General features: G+C 36.4%; 1 protein-coding gene across 6 annotated transcripts in view; it reads left to right on the forward strand.

Moving 5' to 3' along the window:
* The window catches only part of gria3b (glutamate receptor, ionotropic, AMPA 3b), a 138,380-nt gene that overhangs the window by 105,901 nt on the left and 10,546 nt on the right, over positions 1–21,933 (forward strand). For all 6 annotated transcript variants that reach the window (XR_007829065.1, XR_007829064.1, XR_007829063.1 and 3 more), the window contains exons 12-13: positions 249–447; positions 21,113–21,360. Coding sequence is in view for 3 of the 6 variants with exons in the window: in XM_051127675.1 (XP_050983632.1) it covers positions 249–447; positions 21,113–21,360 (447 nt within the window). In the remaining 3 variants the exon portion in view is untranslated. The remainder of the gene's footprint in view (positions 1–248; positions 448–21,112; positions 21,361–21,933) is intronic.

A 21,933-nucleotide genomic window follows, 5' to 3' on the forward strand; every position in this document is an offset into this window, starting at 1 on the left:
TAGCAAATATTAATGCCTTATTCTGCATAACCATATTTTAGATCCACCCCATACCTAAACTTGACAACGACTGTACCTTATTTACTATTAATAAGCAGCAAATTATGAGTTTACTGAGGGAAAAATAGTTAATACTGAGAATTGGTCGCCAAACCAAAGTGTGACCATATCAAATCAATGAATGAATTGCGTGCAACATCATATTCAACTAAAGCCTGAATGCCTGTATGTATGTGTTTGTGCATCAGGTCCTTATCGGGCAGAATAGTGGGAGGCGTCTGGTGGTTCTTCACCCTCATCATAATCTCGTCCTACACGGCTAACTTAGCTGCTTTCCTCACAGTGGAGAGGATGGTCTCTCCCATAGAGAGTGCTGAAGATCTAGCCAAACAAACAGAGATCGCATACGGAACCTTGGACTCAGGATCAACCAAAGAGTTCTTTAGGGTGAGTCTCCTACCGCTTGAGAGAGTTACATTTCTGCGTTGATATTCAGTTGAAGTCGGCTAAATTAAAATGCATAAAACTTCAATGGCTGTGCATGCTTTCAAGTCAGAATCCGTCCTTTAGTTAGACTTGTTGCTGTTGTGTTTTTTCAGTTACAGTAATCACAAAGAACTCAGAGAAGAAAGGTCCCACAGCGCTACTGTTTGTAGTGCCTCAGTCTTTGCCAAACATTTCTTTCATTTAATCATAATTTATGTGTTTGTTTTTGCAGTACAGTGGCTTAAAAAACTATTTGGAACTTAGGCCACATTTAATGCGTTCAATAAAAAATGTGACAATTGTCACCAAGTGACAATTATTTAAAGACACATAGCACAAGTACAATTTATAGTACAAAATATTTAACAAAATGTGTTTGTGTGTTCACATGACAGTAGTGCCCTCACAAATGTCTTCGTAGTACTTTAAGGGGTCCTATTAATTTTAGTGAGTGTATGGTCTGTATGTTTGTGCATAAAAAAAGATCTACAAAGATACAAATCTCAAAGTCCACTCCAAAAGGAGATTTTTCATTTTTAAAAAATCTCTTTCCAAGAACTACAACGAACAGCTCCTTTAGACTACAGTGTTGGTTTTCTGCATGTTATGATGTCACTACACGGCCCATTAGAATATCATTAAAATAAATCCCGCCTACTGAAATTCGAATGGTTAGGGGGTGGGGTAGGGACGAGGTGGGGGATTGGCCTAACTTTAGCGATCTAGCACAGAGAGCAGCTTTTGAGACGCTTCAACGAGCCGCAGTGCAGTGGGTATAAACCAAAGTATGTGAGCGGAGTGGAGTGGGAGCGGAGCGCGGAGTGGAGCGGTGTGATTTTTAATGGAGTGAGGAGCGGAAATTTTAAAAGTCGGAGCGTTGTGGTTTTTACTCGCTCCAAGAACGCTCCACTACCGCTCCATCACGAGTACAATTCATGACAATGACCCATAATATAACTGCATATATAGCAAGAATTCACGTGTTAAACATAGCCTGTTTAGCTAGCTTGATGGAGATGGATCACTCAAATCAGAAAGAATGTGAAAACTAGGATGACGGCAATGAACATAAGCAGTAAATTATAGTTTTCAATGAATTAGTTTGTTCTTTCAAGATGCTGAATATTTTCAAGTGAAAGCGTGATTTAATAATGCATTCAAACAAATGTAAACTTACTATGGTACTTCATCTGTATATCCAATTTCAAGTGAGAAGAAATCTATAAGAAATGCAGTGATCTGTACGTAAAATAACTGAAGAAACGTATTGTTATTATTATTATTATTTTAATCACAAACATTTGCACTGCAAAAAGCAGCAATTATACCTTTTAATGCTGACTGACAACCATGTTAGCTTGGCATGAGGAAAAAAAGTTTGCGCACTAGTGTTCCAATAAGCCACTTTAAAACTATACTTTCGTTTTATTTCTGTTACTTTTGTCTTTTAATATACATTATGAACAGAACTGTGGTATTTCAAACATACTGATATAATTTAGACAGAGCAGTGTTTCTTGTATCAGTGAGCGAGGAGTGGAGCGGGAGCGGGAAAAGGTGAACCCGGAGCGGAGCGGTTATAAAATGCACGGAGCGCGGAGGGGAAATTGTTGTCGCTCCACTCCACTCACATACTCTGGTATAAACACAAGCATTGACTAGAGTGGCTGCGTCAGACCGTAACGCACCGCAGACGTGTGCAGTGTGTCGTAAGAGATTTATTCATCATACAGTGTAGATAGCTTCACTTATAACATGAGTGTTTTTTTAAAATGCATAAACTTGCACTAGAATAGGCTAGGCTAATCGGTGATGATGGTCTTTGATAATGTTAGGCTACTTTTAGCTTTATGCTGGAGCTGGTTTCGGGCAATGAAACTAAGTATGTAAATAATTAAATAAATTAGCATGGTAATTATGTATTGGCGATCTCGCAGGCTGACGATAGGACCCAACACTACTGTAGCGTATTATATACTCACCCTCCATGCATCCTAGGTGCATGTGACTTTTTTCTTTCAGACGAATGCAATCAGAGTTATATTAACATCTTGGCAATCCCAAGCTTTAGAATGCCACAGACGGGTGTTTTTTCTTCATCAGTCCAAAACAAGTCCAATAAAGTGCATCCATCCATAATAAAAAAGTGCCTCACATGGCTCCTGGGGGGTCAATAAAGCAAAATGATGCGTTTTTGTAAGAAAAATATCCATATTTACAACGTAAGAATCACTTTAATCTAGCTTGCGCTAACAATTGTGCACTGGGACGTGGCAGTACTGTAACACCGTCTAAGCAGTTCGCCAGTCGCAACGCAGTGGGACAGCTAACCAATCACAACACGTTTTGTTTTTCGGAAGGAAGGCCTTCATTAAACCCGGAACTAATCGAGCCATTTGTGCCAGGCTGGGAGAAAGAATCGTAATAATGTAAATTATGTGAAAAATAATGCATTTTTCGAACCACCAAGCCTGAAAGCATGTTCTTGTACACCCCCAAAACAAAATCAGGACTTTGTAAAATAGCATAATAGGACCCCTTTAAAATCCCACTGAAGTGCATAATTATTCAATGTGTTGATACAGTTCTGTGAAACCAGACTTGATTCACCCCAATAGAAAGCATGTTTAAACTGTCCAAATCACTCCCTGTCCCTTATATAGTGCATTCATGTGCCATTCACCATACAGAACATAGAACATATTGTGAACAAGTGATTGATTCAGTCGCAGCTTTAGAGTCAAGTCAACTCACCTTTATTCATATAGTGTTTTTAACAATACAGATTGTTAGACAGGATTTGATTGGACAGAAAATCTGATGAGAAGCTAAAGCGCAAAATGATTTCATCAAAATCATTGAGAGACTGTACATCTTGAATGCATATATCTTCTAAATGTGAATTGTGTCATTGTTTTGGTGCATACTAGCTTACTTATATATATATATATATTTAATGGGGACTTAATGTGCTTTGATGTATCTGTAATGTTTTGATACTTTTTCAGTTGGAAAATAATTCGCAAGTTCAAGAGTTCAACTGAAGAGTCATTAACAAGTTGAACACGCAGGTGTTGAACTTACTAATGACTTTCTTCTTTACTGAGAGACGGCTGGATAGATTTGCAGACTTTGTGTCAGTTGATTGTGGGTCCAGCACTCATTTGGATCCTGTTACTGTTTTATGCTGTGAGACACCACTCCAGACAAATCAGCACGAGTGAGCTGTCCAAATGATTCATGTTGATTCACAAACTTATTCGGACTTTCCGTAACCGGTTCTATTCATTGCAAGGAAGTGAGTGATTCATTCACGGTTTTTGACTCTAAACAGCTGACAGAAAAAAAAAAAAAAAAATCTACATCAAACTTAATTGTTGAAATACTGCCAGAGAAATGTTTTGTTTGCCAGTGGTACTTTCCAAATTAATTACAACTAAAAAGCAACATGATTGTAGCAATACTACAGCTCAACACTGCAGCTGCTCGGCTGGCCATGACCCCCTCAATGGCAGCAGACAGGAAAAGTCATTATCACTCTTTTAAGAGCTCTCAAAAGCTCATTACTTACACTTCTTAGTATAATATTTAAGTTTAAGTTTATATGGTAGTTGCAAAGGAGATGGCCAACAATAGAGAAGATGAGCTGAACTCTAGAGGCAGTAAAACTGTAGTTTTTCATGAAATTTCTGATTACATGAGCAGATTGATAAAAACTTGTTTTTACACGGTTTTCCTTGCACAATACTATGTTATGACCTCAAAATAATTTTACCATTGTGCACACTTTCTACCAATGTGCTTCTTTCTCACTTTTGCTAACACTATCAGTTAGATTTAAGGCCAGGTTAAGTGTAGGTGCTACGTTATTTTCAAAAGTGGTTAACCGGTAACACTTTAGTATAGGGACAGCTTCTCACTGTTAACTTTTTGCTTATTAGCATGCCTATTATTAACATATTGGCTGTTTATTAGTACTTATAAAGCACATATTCTGCATGACCAAATTCTACACCTCTAATCCTACCCAATACCTGAACTTAACAACTACCTTATTAACTATTAATAAGCAGGAAATTAGAAGTTTACTGAGGCAAAAGTTGTAGTTAATGGTTTGTTAATAGCGAGAACTGGAACTTAAAATAAAGTGTGACCAATTAACCTTTTAGTGCCATTCACTGGACATTTGATCTCCAAAACTTATACAGCAACCAGTGTCATAAATCACTGTCACATTTACATTCTTTTGTTTTGGATGAAATTGAAAGCAATTTTAGTAATACTAGACATTTTCCTTTGAAAAGAATTGAACTGAACTGAATCAACACTGAAATTACCTCAGTTAAACAATGACAACTGTCACAATGCGCAATGTGCATGAAACGTAATATTTTGCACAAATGTCACCTGGGTTGCCTTGATAACTGTAAAATGCTCAGAAAAAAAATGGTTCATGCAATTTGTTTTCTGATTAACTCAGATTGCATGTTCCATTTTGGATGCTGTTGCCCTAGTATTTTGAAGTGTCTTTACTAGTATGGCTTGCAGTACTTCTTTAGCCGACCAGCTTCACCAGTTAAGCCTGGATCAGCATGGAAATTCATTACAGCAGGGAGGCCATTTGGAGCTTGTTGTTGGAGAACAAACAAAAAGAAACATTAGCTCTGCCAAGAGCTGCAACCGTTCCTTTCACACACCTACTTGTTAGGGAAATTTCTGTCTTTTAGCTGATACAGTCAGTCAGGTCTGTGCTATACAGCCCTTTTTGATGGAGCAGTCATTAAGTCAATGGAGATGATTGCTGTAGGTGCCTTTATACAACCTCGAGTTAGCCTGAGCTGTCAAAGTGAAGGGAGGCAAAAGCAGACAAGCGTCTCTGTAGCCTAATCAAATCCTGCATATGGCCACAGAGGTCAGCTCAAAAATTGTAATTAGTTGCTTTACCTGGGCCTGCAAATTGTGCGTAATGAAATGTGGCCCAGAGGGTCAAATAGTGCACTCGAAAGATATTTGAAATAAAGTAAGCAACACATCCATGAGCACATCAAGACCGACGTGGCAATTAGGGCTGAAATTAGCTATCTCATGTTTCTGGAATACTTTAAAACCGATCGCTCTACACACACATCTATTAGGAGGTACGTTTACTGGCCCGTCAGCTGCAGGTTTGCATGGCGGCATGCGTTTGATGTCATTAAAGGTTTGCAAGTCGACAACTGAGGGGTTTGCGTATCTCAGATATTCTATATAATGAGTGTCCTAGTTACACTCTACAGCTTTCAGATTTCCAGTGACATGTGTGAACTGCTATTTCAGGGGACTTTTAATTAAAAGCACAGAGGTTTGACAGGGAAAAAAATCCTGATTAATGGAGATTCAAACTCTATTTTAGATCTGTTTTCAGGAAACACGTTCCAGTTTAATTAGAGCCATACAGCGGAGAACAGCTGGATGTTTCAAATCATCCACAACATTTGGAGCGAGGCATATGTCATCATCTTTGACACAACCCCCAAGTTTATTATTTCCTCCCCAAATATGCATATATTTACTTAATTTATTTGCTTGGTTTACTCAACATTTACACATAAATATTGCCAAGTTGTTAGTCTATAATGGCTTTTTGTGTTTTGGAATACACACTGTCAAAATTAACTAACGTACTGAAATATGTTATAAATCATAGGACTGTAAAATCTATTGATGCAATTCAGTGCATCATTCAGACAGTATTATGAATTGTTTTTGGAATTAGAATTACTATTATATGTACTACATGTACAACATTGCGATATTTGCTTATTGGCGTGCGTATTACTAACACTGGCTGTTTATTACTGCTTATAAAGCACATATTAATGCCTTATTCTGCATGACCATATTTTAGACCCCATACATAAATGTATTTGTTGATTAGCAAAATAGTCAGATAATAGTGAAAATTTGTCCTTAAAATAAAGTGTTACCACAATTTTTTACAAATAAAAAATTGTAACACTGTAGTATAGTTACCAGTTCTCACTATTAACTAGTTGCTTATTAGCATGCATATTACTAGCATATTGTCTGTTTATTAGTACTTATAAAGTACATATTCTGCATGACCATATTCTACATCTCTAATCCTACCCAATACCTCAACTTTACTACTACCCAGAGGTTGCAATAACTGAAAATTCTCCATCATTGACGGAAATTTTTTATTAGTGATGGAAAAATCTGAAGGCTGTCTGTCATTTTGACATTACACTGAGGGTAATCTATTAAAAATTGTAGCTGTAATTACCACCCCTGTCCAGCTGGTGGCGAGTGTGCTCCAGTCTGTCAGCAGAGCATGGGATACAGAACAAAAACCAAACTATCACAAATGTTTTCCTATGCGCATGATTATGCACAGGCGAGTACACACAAGGTACAACGACTATCACGGCATATTAAAGAGCGCCAAAACGGTATTTATTGCTTGAATTTCCGAATGAAATGGACAGAATTTGAAACCTGAGACTTTGTTTCATATCAAAAGTGACACAAAGCTTAGCCTATTGCTATTTATTTATTGGAAGACGCACTATGTACTGTCCATCAACTGAAAACAGCATAGACCAAGAGATAGACTGTGATTTAAGAATCGATATTGGTTCATAAAATGAGAATTTATTAAAATTTATTTACCAAGCCCTAGCGTATTTTGTTGTTTTTAAACACTGCGCTATTGTCCTGTAAGTTCATGATTAAAAACGAAAATGTGAACAAAAATAAAAGCAATTAAATGTGTTATTCTAATTAAAAATAAGAAAATTAAAATGAAGGAATTTTTACGACCCTGTCCGTCAAAATGATGGACAATGTTGAAGTCGAGCGCAACCTCTGCTACTACCTTACTAACTATTAATAAGCAGCAAATGATGAGTTTATTGAGGGAAAAGTCATAGTTAATGGTCAGAATTGGACCTTAAAATAAAGTTTGACCTAAAAAAATAATAATAAAATCAGTACAATTTTTGTTCTTTAACAGGCTTATAGAGGTCTGTCTTATGGAAAAAGGATAGTCCAGTCAGATATAACGGAGAGCTGTCTGCTTGAAAAGATGAAATATTGCATTTATTAAAAAGAAGATATGGTGCATGAAATCTTTTTTTAATATTTAAAACTATCGCTGTGCCTCTGGCCCTGAGGAATGTGTAATGATTGAGAGAGTCGGTTCAGGTTATTCCTGCACTAAGCAATCAGCTGGGTGATGCTGTTAAAATGCTATTCTTCACTGACAGGTTTTAGAGCAAAGGCGAATTTGTTAAATTCTCAAACAGCGACGTGTCATTCAGTTTGTCCTGCTGACAATGGAGATGATCCGTCTGACATTGATGTATATTTATTCTCCTCTGAAACACAAACAGTTTTATTGAAAGAGTGCAGGCGGTGTTATGTGATGGTGGATAACATGTAATCCTTGATCAATATCTTCTCAAGGTGCTCACATCTGTTTCTCACATAAAGAACAGCAGTTGACTCCCTCACTCGCTCGATCCCTGCGGTTCACCGCATTAAACACTGCAGGCGTTCATATGCACACAACTTTAGCTTTTGTTGACTACAGGAGTTTTACACTTGTGTAACGCAGATGTAATACTACTAATGTACCACTCTGGTTTCATCTGTTAAACAAACTGTGTCAAAGAGATGATTCTTTCTCACACGCTATTAATTTAGGCATTTAGCTCATTGATTTCCCAAGAGCGCGCTAACAAAAAAGTACCATGGTTCTGCCAAGACATTTTTGGTACCATGGCACTACTGCTGATAGAAATAAAAAACTTTCATTTTTGGGTCAACTACAGGGGAGTGCAGGGCACAAACCAACACGGGGTTAGTTGTAACACAAGTGGTTTAAATTTTTCCACACATACCGAATTTACGGTATTTACTAGTTGTCATATCAACACTATATAGAGAAAAAAAAGCGTGCCAAAATTCAAAAATCTTTAGAAGATATGACTGAATATTTATTATATTATTTGTTTTAATACTGCGTTACAATGTGCCCCGCTATTATTAAACTATGCTATTATATGACATTGGTGATTTAATTTACACTATTTACTTTTACTACACTAAAGCTCTGTGTGGAGGGAGTGGTGAAATGCTGAATGTCTGAATGTGTTTCATCTAATTTTTTGAACTATACTGTACAGCTGTGTGTTGCGATCAGGGCCGTCCCAAGCATGCTTGCAATGTGTTCATCGTCAACCTCCAAAATTAGATGCCATCATTAGATGCAAAATTAGATGCCATTATTCTATTTAAAAAAGTTATTTGTTTTATTTTATTGACAAAATATTTTAGTTTGTCATGTATATTTTCTTCATTAGATCAGATAACATTTAAAGCTGCCATATGGTCATGTTAAAATGTGCCCTTCAGATGTTACAGTGTACCCCACCTGCGGGGCATGTTGTCATATTTCACTTCCATTCTTTTAAGGTAAATAACGACAATCGTATACACTGTAATTAAACTGAGAAAGTCAAACAGTGTTAGGATGTGCTCCGCGCTCCCCTACCTTAAATACATTAATAGACTATATACAAACAGTGAGATCTTCATTGATTACCTGTAATCAGTGCATTATTGTCATTTATTTGGCTCATATGTAAAGGCAAACTTCTTAACCATACCTAACTGTTATTATTACTACTATTAGTAACAGAGTTGTTAATCGTTTTTAGGAGTAACTAGTTGTGCCTTTAGATTAGGTCACAGAGAATACTATATTAACATGAATTAAGTGCTTTAAACCTATTAAAGTTTAACTGTAGTATTTCTAAAATATTCACAATACATTGTTCATACGTAAATTATTTATGTTTTAGATGCTGTTGATACATTAATATTGTATGTTTTCGTGACTGTCCAAATGTAAGTAAATGTGCACGTGGTCAAACCACACTTAACATTAAACATACATAAAATACATACAAATACCCATGAGATCATGTTGTTAAAGTACATCACTTAGAATAGAAGGGGAAAACTGAATAATAATAAGGAGGAGCCAGAAAATTTCTGAATTACAAGTAAACAATAGTAATTTATGAGGAATTGTGCCCAATTTATAAACTATGAATTACACAATAATAGTTTGCAAATGATTACTGTATACATAAAATAAGGTGTTACCAAAAACCCAAAAAGCGTGTTACAGTATAATGTTTTCCAAAATATCTTTCTCAGATTAAAGGGATAGTTCAGTGAAGGGAAAATTCATTCATTTACTCAACCTCAAGCCGTCCAAGATATAGGTGACTTTCTTTCTTCAAAAGAAAAAAGAAAAAAAAAAGCAGATTTTCAGTTGAAACTGGTCATTGGTGATTAATAAAATGCATTTTTGAGAATTAAAACAAACAAAAAAACCCACAAAATTAATACCCATGACTCCTGACAATATATTGAGGTCTTATGAAGTGAAACGATCGGTCTGTGCAAGACACAACAAGAAACAACATTATTTACAGCATTATTTTTTTTTTTTTTTAATGACAGCGGGCAGATTCCCAGTAGCACAATAAAGGTGCTCCTGAGATCCAAGTGCTTCCTTTAGGATGTGCAGTATTGCGTATGATGGACTTTTGTCAACACATCACTGTTTCTGCATCTGCCTCTGCTTCTATTTTTCATTTTCACCTCTGCCTGTACTTCTTCATCTGACTCTTGTGTGTGTTGTTATCAGGTTGAGTCTGGTCAGAGCTGGCTTGTTCAGATTTGTTCATGTGTTTGCCTGAGTTGGTGAAAGTCTAAAAGCGCTCTAGCTGCCCGCTGGGCACATTAAAAAAATAAAACAGTCTGTAGCCTGACCTTTCTGTGTGGTGTATCCAGTCCAGTGCACTGGTTGTCATGCAGCGTTTCCTTTCATGTATTTTAAACTTTTATACGTGTTACAACAATTGAATGCTGAATGAATGTTGATTGTGCAGGAAAGGCTCAGGAAGTCTCACAGCACATGTATTATTTCTAATCCAAACCTATATATCATGCATATCTCTGCAAGCTGCATCCAGCATGTTTCCCCAAAGCATGAAAACACTTTCACAGCTCAGGAATTATGGGACAGGGGCACTAAACCTTATACATTATATAAGCCTGGCCGTGAAATTAAAAGCACCTCACGGATTGAACTTTTCGGACCTCCGGCCAAAAACTCCAGGGAAACACAGACTGATACGTCTGACAGTTGTGAGCTAATGAATAAAATAACTCCTGGCAGATGCTTTTTGATAGATCGTTATCTAATGCAGTGACATTCACACATACTTTTTGGAAGCGCTGTACACTGAGTAAAGCTTTCCGGTGAGTAACAGCTCAAGCAGTATACTGCAGAAAAGCACCGGGCAGTGAGGAGAAATATGTTCCGTCTAGAAAGCGAATGATTCAGAAGTAAAGCTTTAGTGGAGAGTGAGATGGTGCGGCTGATATGAGCTGGATGTGAACAGCACCATAATAAGCTCTGTGGCGAGGACAGAGATATGAGGAGAGGCTGAGAGACGGGTATGATGAAAGCAGCCTGCAATGTGTGGAATATGTTTACTCAGGACATACAGCTACTGTATATCGATTAATGCACAGATCAAAGAGTTGTATTAGAGCCAGGGGAGGACAGTTTGTTATGATTTCCAACTCCAAAATGCTCTAATTATCTATTTGCTTCAAGTTTCTGTAATAGCTAAAGAGGTAAAATATGTGTTGTCCAAAATATCTTGCTTAGATTAAAGGGATAGTTCAACCTATAATGAAAATTCATTAATTTAATTAGCCTCAAGCCGTCTAAGATGTAGGTGACTTTCTTTCTTCAAAAAAAAAAAAACAGATTTTCTGCTGAAACTGGTCATTGGTGATTAACAAAAAGGAATTTTTTTAAGAATTAAAACAAAGAACAACAACAAAAAAAAACAATATATTGAGGTTTTATGAAGGTCTGTGCAAGAAACAACATTATTTACAGCATTATTATTATTATTTATTTATATATATTTTATTATTTTTTTTTGTTTGTTTTATTGAAAGACCAAGATTTTGAAGATGGATTTGCAATCTCACATACTTCGTTTCTATTGCATATACAAAAAATTCAATCAAAATTAGAAAAGAAAGATAAAGAAAAACAAAACAGAGCAAAACAAAACAAAACAAAAATTCACAAACCATCCCTTACAAGACATGTTTACGTTAGTTTTAAAGTATGATGAAAAAAAATGATGCATTAGTCCGTAGGGTTTCCATCAAGGTAACAGAGAAAGGGTGCCAGATTTTGTCAAACTGCTCAATTTGCCCTTCAAACAGTACCTAATTTGTTTCAAATGTAAAGTAGAAATCATCACTCCAAGCCATAGCTTATATGTAGGAGCCTCCTTTTTATTCCAGAACATCAGTATTAATTTCTTGGCTATAGTTAAACTGTATGCAAACAATTTGTGTTGTGCTCCTGATAATAAATGCATACCTTCAGAAAATCCCAGAATGAAAAGTATTTACAGCATTCATTTACAGCAATCATTTTTTTGAACCAATTCGTTTTGGTGAACTAGTTGAATCAGTTCACCAAATCAGAGTGAATCGTCTGAAACAGTTAATGACTTTTTTTTTTTTTTTTTTAATTCATTGAAATGAGCTGTGCAAAACAACCAGTTTGTAGAAAAGAATCAAATTTAGTAAAATATTATTTTCTGTTCTACTAATGAAAAAACAAGTCACCTATATCTTGGATGGCCTGAGGGTGAGTAATTTAACAGCATATGTTTTTATAATAATAGATATTTTTTTTATCTAAATTGTGTAATAAATTGATTTGAAGGAACCAGTTATCAATATATTCACTCAAAAATGTAAATAAGTCACTAGTATTTATCAGTATTGTAGGAAATGTATTCACAAAAATGACAAAATTACTCTGTTTAAACTTTTCAGGCATGCAGGCATGCCTCATTTATTTACCCTCTTATACTGCTTACATTTCAAAAATTGTTTTTTTTTTATTATTTCAACAAAATGAAGATATAATATTTTAGGTCAGGAGTGTTTGTTATTTAATATTTTGTGTTTTGAAGAGATTTTATTGTATTAAATTATATTTATGAAATAGTTACAATCCTGTTAATTACTTTTTGAGCATAAACCTGAAAATAACATTTTCTACTTTTTTTAAGAAGACACTTGGCAAAATATTGCTGAAATAAATAAAGAAAAAAAAGTGACATTTTAATATGAAATGTTTTCCAAATGTGACCAGATACCACAAAGCTAGTCATAAGGGTATTTTTTTTCTTTATTTATTTTTTTTTTAGTTGAGGTTTATGCACCATCTGACAGTTTAATAAATAAGCTTTCCATTAACATATGGTTTGTTAGGATAGAACAATATTCGGCCGAGATACAGCTATTTGAAAATCTGTAATCTGAGGGTGCAAAAAAAACGAAATATTAAGAAAATTGCCTTTAAAGCTGTCCAAATGAAATTCTTAACCATGCTTAATACTAATCAAAAATTGACTAATACTAATCAAAAACAAAGTTTTGACCTATTTACAGTAGGAAATTTACAAAATATCTTAATAGAACATGATCTTTACTTAATATGTAATGATTTTTGGCATAAAAGCAAAGTCAATCATTTTGACCCATACAATGTATTGCTGGCTATTGCTACAAACATAACTGTACTACTTAAGACTGATTTTGTGGTCCAGGGTCACAAATGTGTTTTAGTGTAAAACTGTATGAAAATTAAAGTCATATATCTAAACAAGTTGTGTTCCAAATGTGAGGTTGATACCTCAAAAAAATCAGCTGCCAGTAAGATTTTATTTGGGCGCAATACCAAACGTCTCCGCTAGATGAAATTTACTTGGGTGACCGAACAACAAAAAATAAAAGTTTAAAAGAGGATTAAATGTTTATTGTCTGATCCCAAATTATCATCTGCACACGGACATTTTTCGAATTGAAGACAAAGACTGCTCCATCCAACCATCCATCCGTTCTCCAAACCACTTGTCCTATGTAGGGTTGCAGAGATGCTGGAGACTTTATTTATTTTTGAAAGAATAAAATGATGATGCCTTTTTAGTGAGAAACTCTTTTGATCTTTAAAGCAGTGGTTCCCAACCTCGACAACACTGCATATTGTGCCCGTTTCCTCTGTCTCACAGGACATTTGTGTCCGGGACAGGAGTCTCCACTAATGAGCTGATGACCAAAATCAGGTGTGTGTAAGGAGACATGCAAAGTGTGCAGTGCTGAGGGGCTTGACTTCAGGAATGAGTTTGGGAACCACTGATCTAAAGAAGCATACAATTACAGTATAGCCAAATTTAGGAACCGAAAGGGGTTTGTGGATTTTAAGCAGAGATGCTGCAGGGATCCTCAAATGTAAAAAGATCCTCAAACTGTTGAGCATTTTCTCACATCAGTGGCATGTGTGACAACAGACTTTAGCAGCAGATTTGTCCCCCGTACGACAGAGACAGCGCAGCAGCTTGTGTCGTCACGCTGAGAGCTGTTTAATTCCGCTCTCTAAAAACTACCTGTCTTTCCGAACGTGAGCTAACAGTCTTCAAAAGCATTGCTCCTCAACCTCTCATGGCCCCGTAGAGCAAGAGCAGTGGTAAACACTTTCTTTTCCATTCGTAGTGACTCTAATTTGAAGTTTATATGCCAGGCTGCGCGTCTGCGGTGCGGTGACACTTTCATTTTGCAGGCTGAATGATATGACCCCTAGCTCGGCACAACGTAGGCTCCGGTAATGCTTGACAAAACTGAAGGGAGGAGAGAACGCTTGAGCTCTCGACTTCACGTCACTCTCGCAGTCGGTCAGAAGCAGTCGCCCTGTCTCTGCTCCTCTATCTCAGTTGTTATTCACACATCTTCAGTAGTTGAAGTGACATATTGAAGTAGAATGAAGACAGTTTCAGAGCAACAACTCTCTTTTGACCCAAATTGGTATTGTAGGACTGTCTCGCCTCAAAGGAAGGTTTAAACGCTTCCTGTTGAAGTTGAGGTAGTAGAGTTTGGGTTTGACTGCATAACGTCATGTAAGCTTGTATCCTGTTAAGCATTTTATCATGGTACAAAACTGCTAATCTGTGGGTACTTTGATGTATAGTGAACCATGGAGATCACTGAATAATCACTATATTTATTAGCCTTGGAATGAATATGCTCCTTCTAGGTTCTCCTTGTGAAAAAAGTGCTCTTAATCATATTGAATGCACACTTGTACTTCAAATATATATATTTGTGAAATTAGTGTACTTAAAGAGAGCACACTTTCATGACTTTGATCACTTTTCATGGCTGATGTGTTGACTTACATACTAAAGCACATGTAAAGTATTTGATTTTAAATTGTTGTAAACTGTAGTGTGTTATTCAGTATTACATTTTAAGTAAATATATTGAAAAATATATTATTTCTATCATTAAACAGTACAATTGGCAGTGCACTTCAACTAAGACAACAGAAGTAATTATGAAAATATAGCTGCAAGCAGCAATTACGGGGCCAAGCACTAGGCAAGCAAGGCAGCAAGCATTAATGCAACTGAAGCAATGAGTAATTGAAGCCATTTTAAGATGACTTTAGTCAGAACGGGTGAAACAAAAAAAAACACTAGTAATGTGATTTAATGAGTTATGACTTTTGACCAATAGGTGGTGCTGTTATCAAATCGATGTGGCACACACGAAGTTTGGTGTCATTATGTCAAAGCTTTCCAGGGATACAGCCTCAGAGTCATTTTGACATCATGCATTAAATTTGTAGTGGCGCTGCACAAAAATGTTTCATCTATCATAGATGCACAAAATCCATAACTTTTTGTCAACACAGTCTCAAGATTATCTGAATCAATTTTGGTGAAAATCGGTCCAACGTTCTAGTAGGTTTTCAACATAAATCAAAATGGCGAACAAGAATTTCGGCCAACTATGGCATAATTAGTATCTATGTTGTCGGCATGACCCAAGGACCATGACCAGTTTCATTACAATAGGCTAATGCAGTCAAAAGTTATTAGCATTTTTGGAAATTTCATAATTAATGGTTAATGAATGGTTTGTTACTCTCAACCAATAGGTGGCGCTGTTACTAAATTGATGCGGTGTGGTCAGTGTGAGGTGACAATGGCACCTATAAAATTTAGTGTCAATGTGTCAAAGCTTTGCAGAGATACAGCCTCAGATGCAGTTTGGCATCTTTCCAGCAAATTTGTTAATGCGTTAAACAAAAACTGTTGCGTCTATCGACACAAAATCCATAACTTATTACCAGCATGGTCTGAAGATGATCTGAGTCAAATTTGGTAAAAATTGGACCAACGGTCTAGGGCGAGTTCAAAAAAAGTAGGTTTTTAACATGAATCAAAATGGCGGACAGGAAGTTCGGCCAATTTTAGCATAATTGGCATCAAAATTCTCAGCACGACCCAAGGTAAGACCAGTTTCATTACAGTAGGCTAATTTAAACAAAATTATTAGCATTTTTAGAAAGTTCTTTATAACTTTTGACCACAAAGTGGCACTGCCTCCAAACTTTTTGAGTACTATCAGGGCATGGTGCCGAAGACACATACGTTCGTAAAATATAGCATTTTTTGACAAAATTAAAAATGGCTGACGCCCAAAATGGCTGACATGGGATAATTCGTATGGTTTGACTTTTTTTTTCGAGAATTTTTGTGATTTTTGGCCAAATCATTCAGAAGTTATAAGAAAAAAAGAATTTTCCTTCTGTTCCTTACGGTTTAAAAATTATTAGCATAAACATGAGTGAACATTTGGAAGTGGTGGCACTAGAGAGTTTGAGACTCAAATTTGCTGTGGTTAATGTTGGAACTGTCCTCTATCCGTGTGCCAGATTTCACAACTTTCCTGCAAGTGGTTCTATGGGCTGCCATAGACTGAAGAGCGGAAGAAGAAGAAGAAGAAAAAGAAGAAGAAGAAGAAGAACGGCAACAGATACAATAGCTGCCTTCACACCGGTGCTTGGCTCCTAATTACATATAAAGATGTACTTAAGTCCTACTTAAGTGGTTCATAAAAGTGCTCCTCAGTTAATTTCGTTTAATATATACATGCAATTAAGTGTTTGAAAACTTTAAATTCAATTCAGTACTTTTTTTCAAAAGTTCTCTTTTAAAAAGTATGCTGAAGTGTACTCAAGGGACATGAGGGAATACAGTGGTCCTACTCTGGGAAATGTCAGAAAACACATGGTATTACCATGACCAAAAGAAAAAAAAAAGATAAGGTACTATATTTAACTTAAAGATAAGGTAACAGCCATGGGACAGTATATACTTCTGAGTAGAAAGACAGTTTTGGGACATATCCCGGCACCTTTGGCACACTATTTTCAGTTTACTAAGACTTAAAGGGCACTAATTATCATCTTGAATACGATAAGGATATGCCAGTTGGGATGCAGCAATATTTTTGTGAAAACGCTCTTCAGAAAATCATCTTTTTAACATCTTTGACTTGACTTTGAACTTGAGTGAAGAATAGTCTTCGTAAATGTTTCATAAATGACCAATACTGATATCCTACTCAAGCCATATTTATTGTTTTAATAGTGTTATTATTGATAGGATCTGGATCTAAATATTGAGCTGTCAGCTTTTCTCTGTCAGTAGCACCGTATATAACACTTTTCTAGGTATGTTGATGTTAATGGACTTGTATATCGACCTTGATGCAGTAAAACCACTATTCATGCAGTTTCACTTGATAGCATTTTAATTACGGATAGTGATGTATCCATTATTAATAGAAACAGTCATGTGGACGCTGTGGGCTTTGCATTTAGTTGTCATATTGATTCACAGTTAACAGCACTTGTAATGACATTATATATTTAGATATATAGATATATTTTAATGTCATTGACGTTCATGGCTGTGACCTTGTTGAATTTGACATGTTTCTTTTGCATTCTTTAAATCTTCCACCAAAAGAATCTGTTTTGTACAGAACAAATACAAATAACTGAAGACACTTGCTTACAAATTAGTGTCCCATTATTAGCAAAATGATAGAGGGATATGTTATAAGAAATAAACGGCATGAGAGATGGCTAAAATGTCTGTAGATTTGAACATCCGAGATAAGATTGGCCATAATTTAGATCCTTTCTACCCTTTTCTACAAATTGTAGTGTTGCATTCATCAGCCATACAGCCCTGTTACACAAGTTAATATATGATATATGTTTTTTTTCCCAGGAAAAAAGGTTTTTACATTAGCTCCAGAACATCCCATAAGAGTTCAGTGATTATACCTAATGATGGAGAAGGCCATCTTAGTCTTTATTATATAGTCTAGATATGTGTTTTGGGGAATATGGGAATATCATGAGGGAATAGGCATGCAATATATAGTGCAGCAGTAAAAACAGCCTCATATTCTTCAGCTGGTATATGATCACACACAACAATCATTGGATATAATGACTCCCATGATAAAACAGCCCATAATGTTACACATTTGACAGTTACCGACAGATACAGTGGGCTGAAAGCATCCTTTGACTTTATTCAAACATAAACCCAGATGTAAAAAAAAATGCCACTGGACAATTTTCTTTCAGCTGCCAGGTTTAATTCCCCATTTGCCAGATGTGTGTTTCCTCATGTCTTGGCACTGAACACAAGTGCTTCCTGCATAACAGTCCTGCCATAAACTTCTTTGGTTCTTTGGTGATTTTTAAGACTCTATTATTGTGTCGTTTAGCAACAATCCTATAAAGTGTCCATCTGTTCCTCTTAGTGTTCTGGAAGGAAACCGCTGTGACTTTTTTGCTGATGCGGTTGTCTATGTTGGCATATGCTGTCATTATTTATGTTCCCCTTGATGCATTAAATAATTCTGCAGTTCTTGCACCTTCAGTTCAGCACTGATTATTTGGCATCTTTGAAACTCTACAACTTGAAAAACAGACACCTTTGTATAATTGCTAATAAATTACTTTTTTTAAGTTACATTTCGGAGCATTTATGTCTTCACTGAATAAGACAGCACAGAGATCAGACAGGAAAGCGGAGGATGAAAAGAAGGGATCGGCAGCTCTATTGTATACCGAAGTGCTCCCCACAAGGTGTTTGGCTCTAACCTAAAACTACTTATTTAAATAAAACTGAGAGTTTGTTTCATAAAAAGAGTGAACTAGTAAGCGAGCATCATCAGTGATGTCTGGCAGAGAGTGTTACAGTCAATATAAATGAAATACAAATCAAACATATGTTTCTGTCAGCCTCAGGGAGACACTTGGTCAGTTTTAACTTTCTTCATTTTTATTTATTTTTACTACTGGCTGCCACAACAACAACAATTAACAGAAGGAATTACTGTAAATTACTTCTTTTGTGCACCAGCAAACCCAAAAAGAAGGTCTGGTGCCTTGCGCACCGCTTGGCTTAAAGTGTGTATGTTAAAATATTTCCCAAAGAAGGTATATGTGTTCTTATTTTATGGACAAAAAGTTCTCTGAACTTCACCACGATTTGAATCTACATGTACGATACTAACAACCACCTGTTATTACAGTAGTAAACTATAGTCATATACCCACTCATTAAACTTTGACAGGTAAGGCAATGGCAAAAGACGGTCATTGCGACACCAGCCATTTTTAAGCAATTATCAATTTCAAATTCATCAATTTAACACTACATTAACTGCTAGGAAAATATGCTAATTTGACTAAAACACCAGAGACTGGAAATACAGTATTCTGGTTTGAATCAGATGTTACTAATGCATTCAGGAAGGGTGGATGGTATGCATTGTGAATGCAAAATATTTTGGTTTGCTTTATTGTCACGCAATTGGAAACTGAATTTGTTATAGGCTAGCAGAGCTAACAAACAAGCTAATGACAAACACATACACTGGGTCACAGTTTATAGACCTATGCAACATCTTCCTGTTGTTGACAGACAGAAAAAGCTGAATTTGATCAACAGTGTTGGGGGAAACACATTGCAATGCAAGTTACATAATCAAATACAAAGAAATTACTTTTGAAGTGCCCCTATTGTGGATTATGAAACGTTCATATTTTGATTTTGCAAGTCCCCTGCAACATGCATGCATGGTCCAAAAACACTTTCATTGTCTTACAATAATGCGTTTATTTTTACCTTATTTGCTCAATGACTCCCAAACAGTTCGCTCAACGATACATTTTCCAAACACCTCTAATCGCTAATCTGCGGTGATTGGTCTGATGACCCAGTCTGTTGTGATTGGCCTACTGCGTGCAGCACGTCGAAAACGGAACGGCAATCACCATTACATTAAACACCTAAATAGCCGTGGTATATGCATTAGCCCATTGCAGAAACGTACTAATGAAGCACTGCAGTTTGTACACCAACGTACTGCTCTATTCTTTATCAAAACTCCAAGTAATAACAACGACAAACATCCACTATACATCAAAACATTTCTAGACAATCGCGAGCGAACAGATATTGCTGTTAGCCGGTTAGGCAGAGACCTACAAGCTGCACAGAGCAACACAACACACAACTAAATATGTATTTTGCATGCTACAGAGTACATGAAAGCAACAATTTTTAAAGGATTACTCCACTTTCAGAATAAAAATATCCTGATAATTTACTCACCACCATGTCACCCAAGATATTCATGTCTCTCTTTCTTCAGTCGCAAAGAAATTATGTTTTTCAGGAAAACATTTTTCTCTATATAGTGGACTTTTTGTTGTACTTAATGGATTGAAGGTTTAAAATACAGTTTCAGTGCAGCTTCAAAGGGCTCTAAACTATCCCAGCCATTAAGGAATTAAGGGTCTTATCTAGCGAAACGATATGGGATGGGGGGTTACAGTTTTCCCGGGTCTGCGCGTGCAACAAGTGGGCAGGCAATATGCTAATGTTTTATGCTGACGTCAACTTGAAACAGCTTAACATTAGTTTTAAGAAAGACAATAACTTTATACAAGGAGCACTGTTGGATTTGCAACTTTTCAGTATGTTTTTATTCACTTAGAGCTGTGTTACACACTGTATGAAAAATAATAATAATAAAAAAAATCCATAATAGGGGCACTTTAAATTTACAAGTTTACTTTTTAGAATAAATAATGCCGGTTTCTTTGTTTTCCCATTTTTTCACTGAATTTGTGGAGAAATTGTGAAGAAATTGTGGAGAAATTGGGGGTAAATGCAGAGGGAGATGCACTTCCTTTTCCAAAAAATTTAACTTTGGGTTTTTTCGTTATTAAAAAAAAATAATAATCAAGCCCAGCCCAAGTAACAAAAACGAATGCAAAAGTAACGTAATGCATTACTTTCCATAAAAAGTAACTGAGAAACACAATTAGTTACTTTTTTTGTAATGCATTATTTTTAAAAGTAACTTTTCCCACCCCTGGTGATCAAAGCATTGAACAGTGGTAGAACTAATTTGCTAGTATCACATACCTTGCAATCATGATGTCTGTAATTCTGTATCATTTTGATGTTAAGTTACGTAAGATGTGTAAATGCAATCTTTGTGCACTTCATGGATAATGACATACGGTCGTTTGTCTGTTTTTCTTGTCTCCTTTGCACAGCGTTCGAAAATAGCAGTGTACGAAAAAATGTGGTCGTACATGAAATCGGCCGAGCCCTCCGTCTTCGCCAAGACCACGCCCGACGGGGTGGCACGGGTACGAAAGTCGAAGGGCAAATTCGCCTTTCTTCTCGAATCCACCATGAACGAATACATAGAGCAGAGGAAGCCCTGCGACACCATGAAAGTGGGCGGCAATCTGGACTCTAAGGGCTATGGTGTGGCGACCCCCAAAGGCTCAGCATTAAGGTGGGTGGAATAATATAACAATATTCTCCATGTTGTTATAGTATTCCACCTACCCTGATGTCCTGTGTTGTCATTTCCTCCCTCCTCCCCTCCCCACCTCCCCACCTCCCCACCTCCCCACCTCCCTCCCCCAATCCCCGTATTATGACAAAGAGGTAACGGTATAATGCATTATGAATGTTATTTGATTCACAATGATGCTTCTGATCAGTTCTCTCTTCTTTAAATGTTTGTCTTCTTTTCCAGTTTTTCAACCAGATTTTTATCATTTCCAGATTATCAGTGGCTAATTTAAGCAATCATTTCACATCTGTGTGTGTGTGTGCGTGTGCGTCCGCGTCCCTTCCCGTCTCTCTGCTGTCTTTTTTGTCCTTCGATCTTTCTCTCGCTGTCTCGTGTGGCTGTCCTTCCTGACTGTCGTGTTGTCACTTTTAATTTAACAGTTCAACGGTTTTTCAATTTAGCTTGTAAAAGCTGCGCTGTCACTTGTGACGAATGTTAATTGCATGATGTTTGTTGTTGTTACTTTTCTTCTCAATGACAATGTCCCCATCCCGCACACTTCAGTTTGAA

This window comes from Labeo rohita, chromosome 14 (assembly GCF_022985175.1).
Source record: "Labeo rohita strain BAU-BD-2019 chromosome 14, IGBB_LRoh.1.0, whole genome shotgun sequence".
NCBI classification, from domain to species: domain Eukaryota; kingdom Metazoa; phylum Chordata; class Actinopteri; order Cypriniformes; family Cyprinidae; genus Labeo; species Labeo rohita.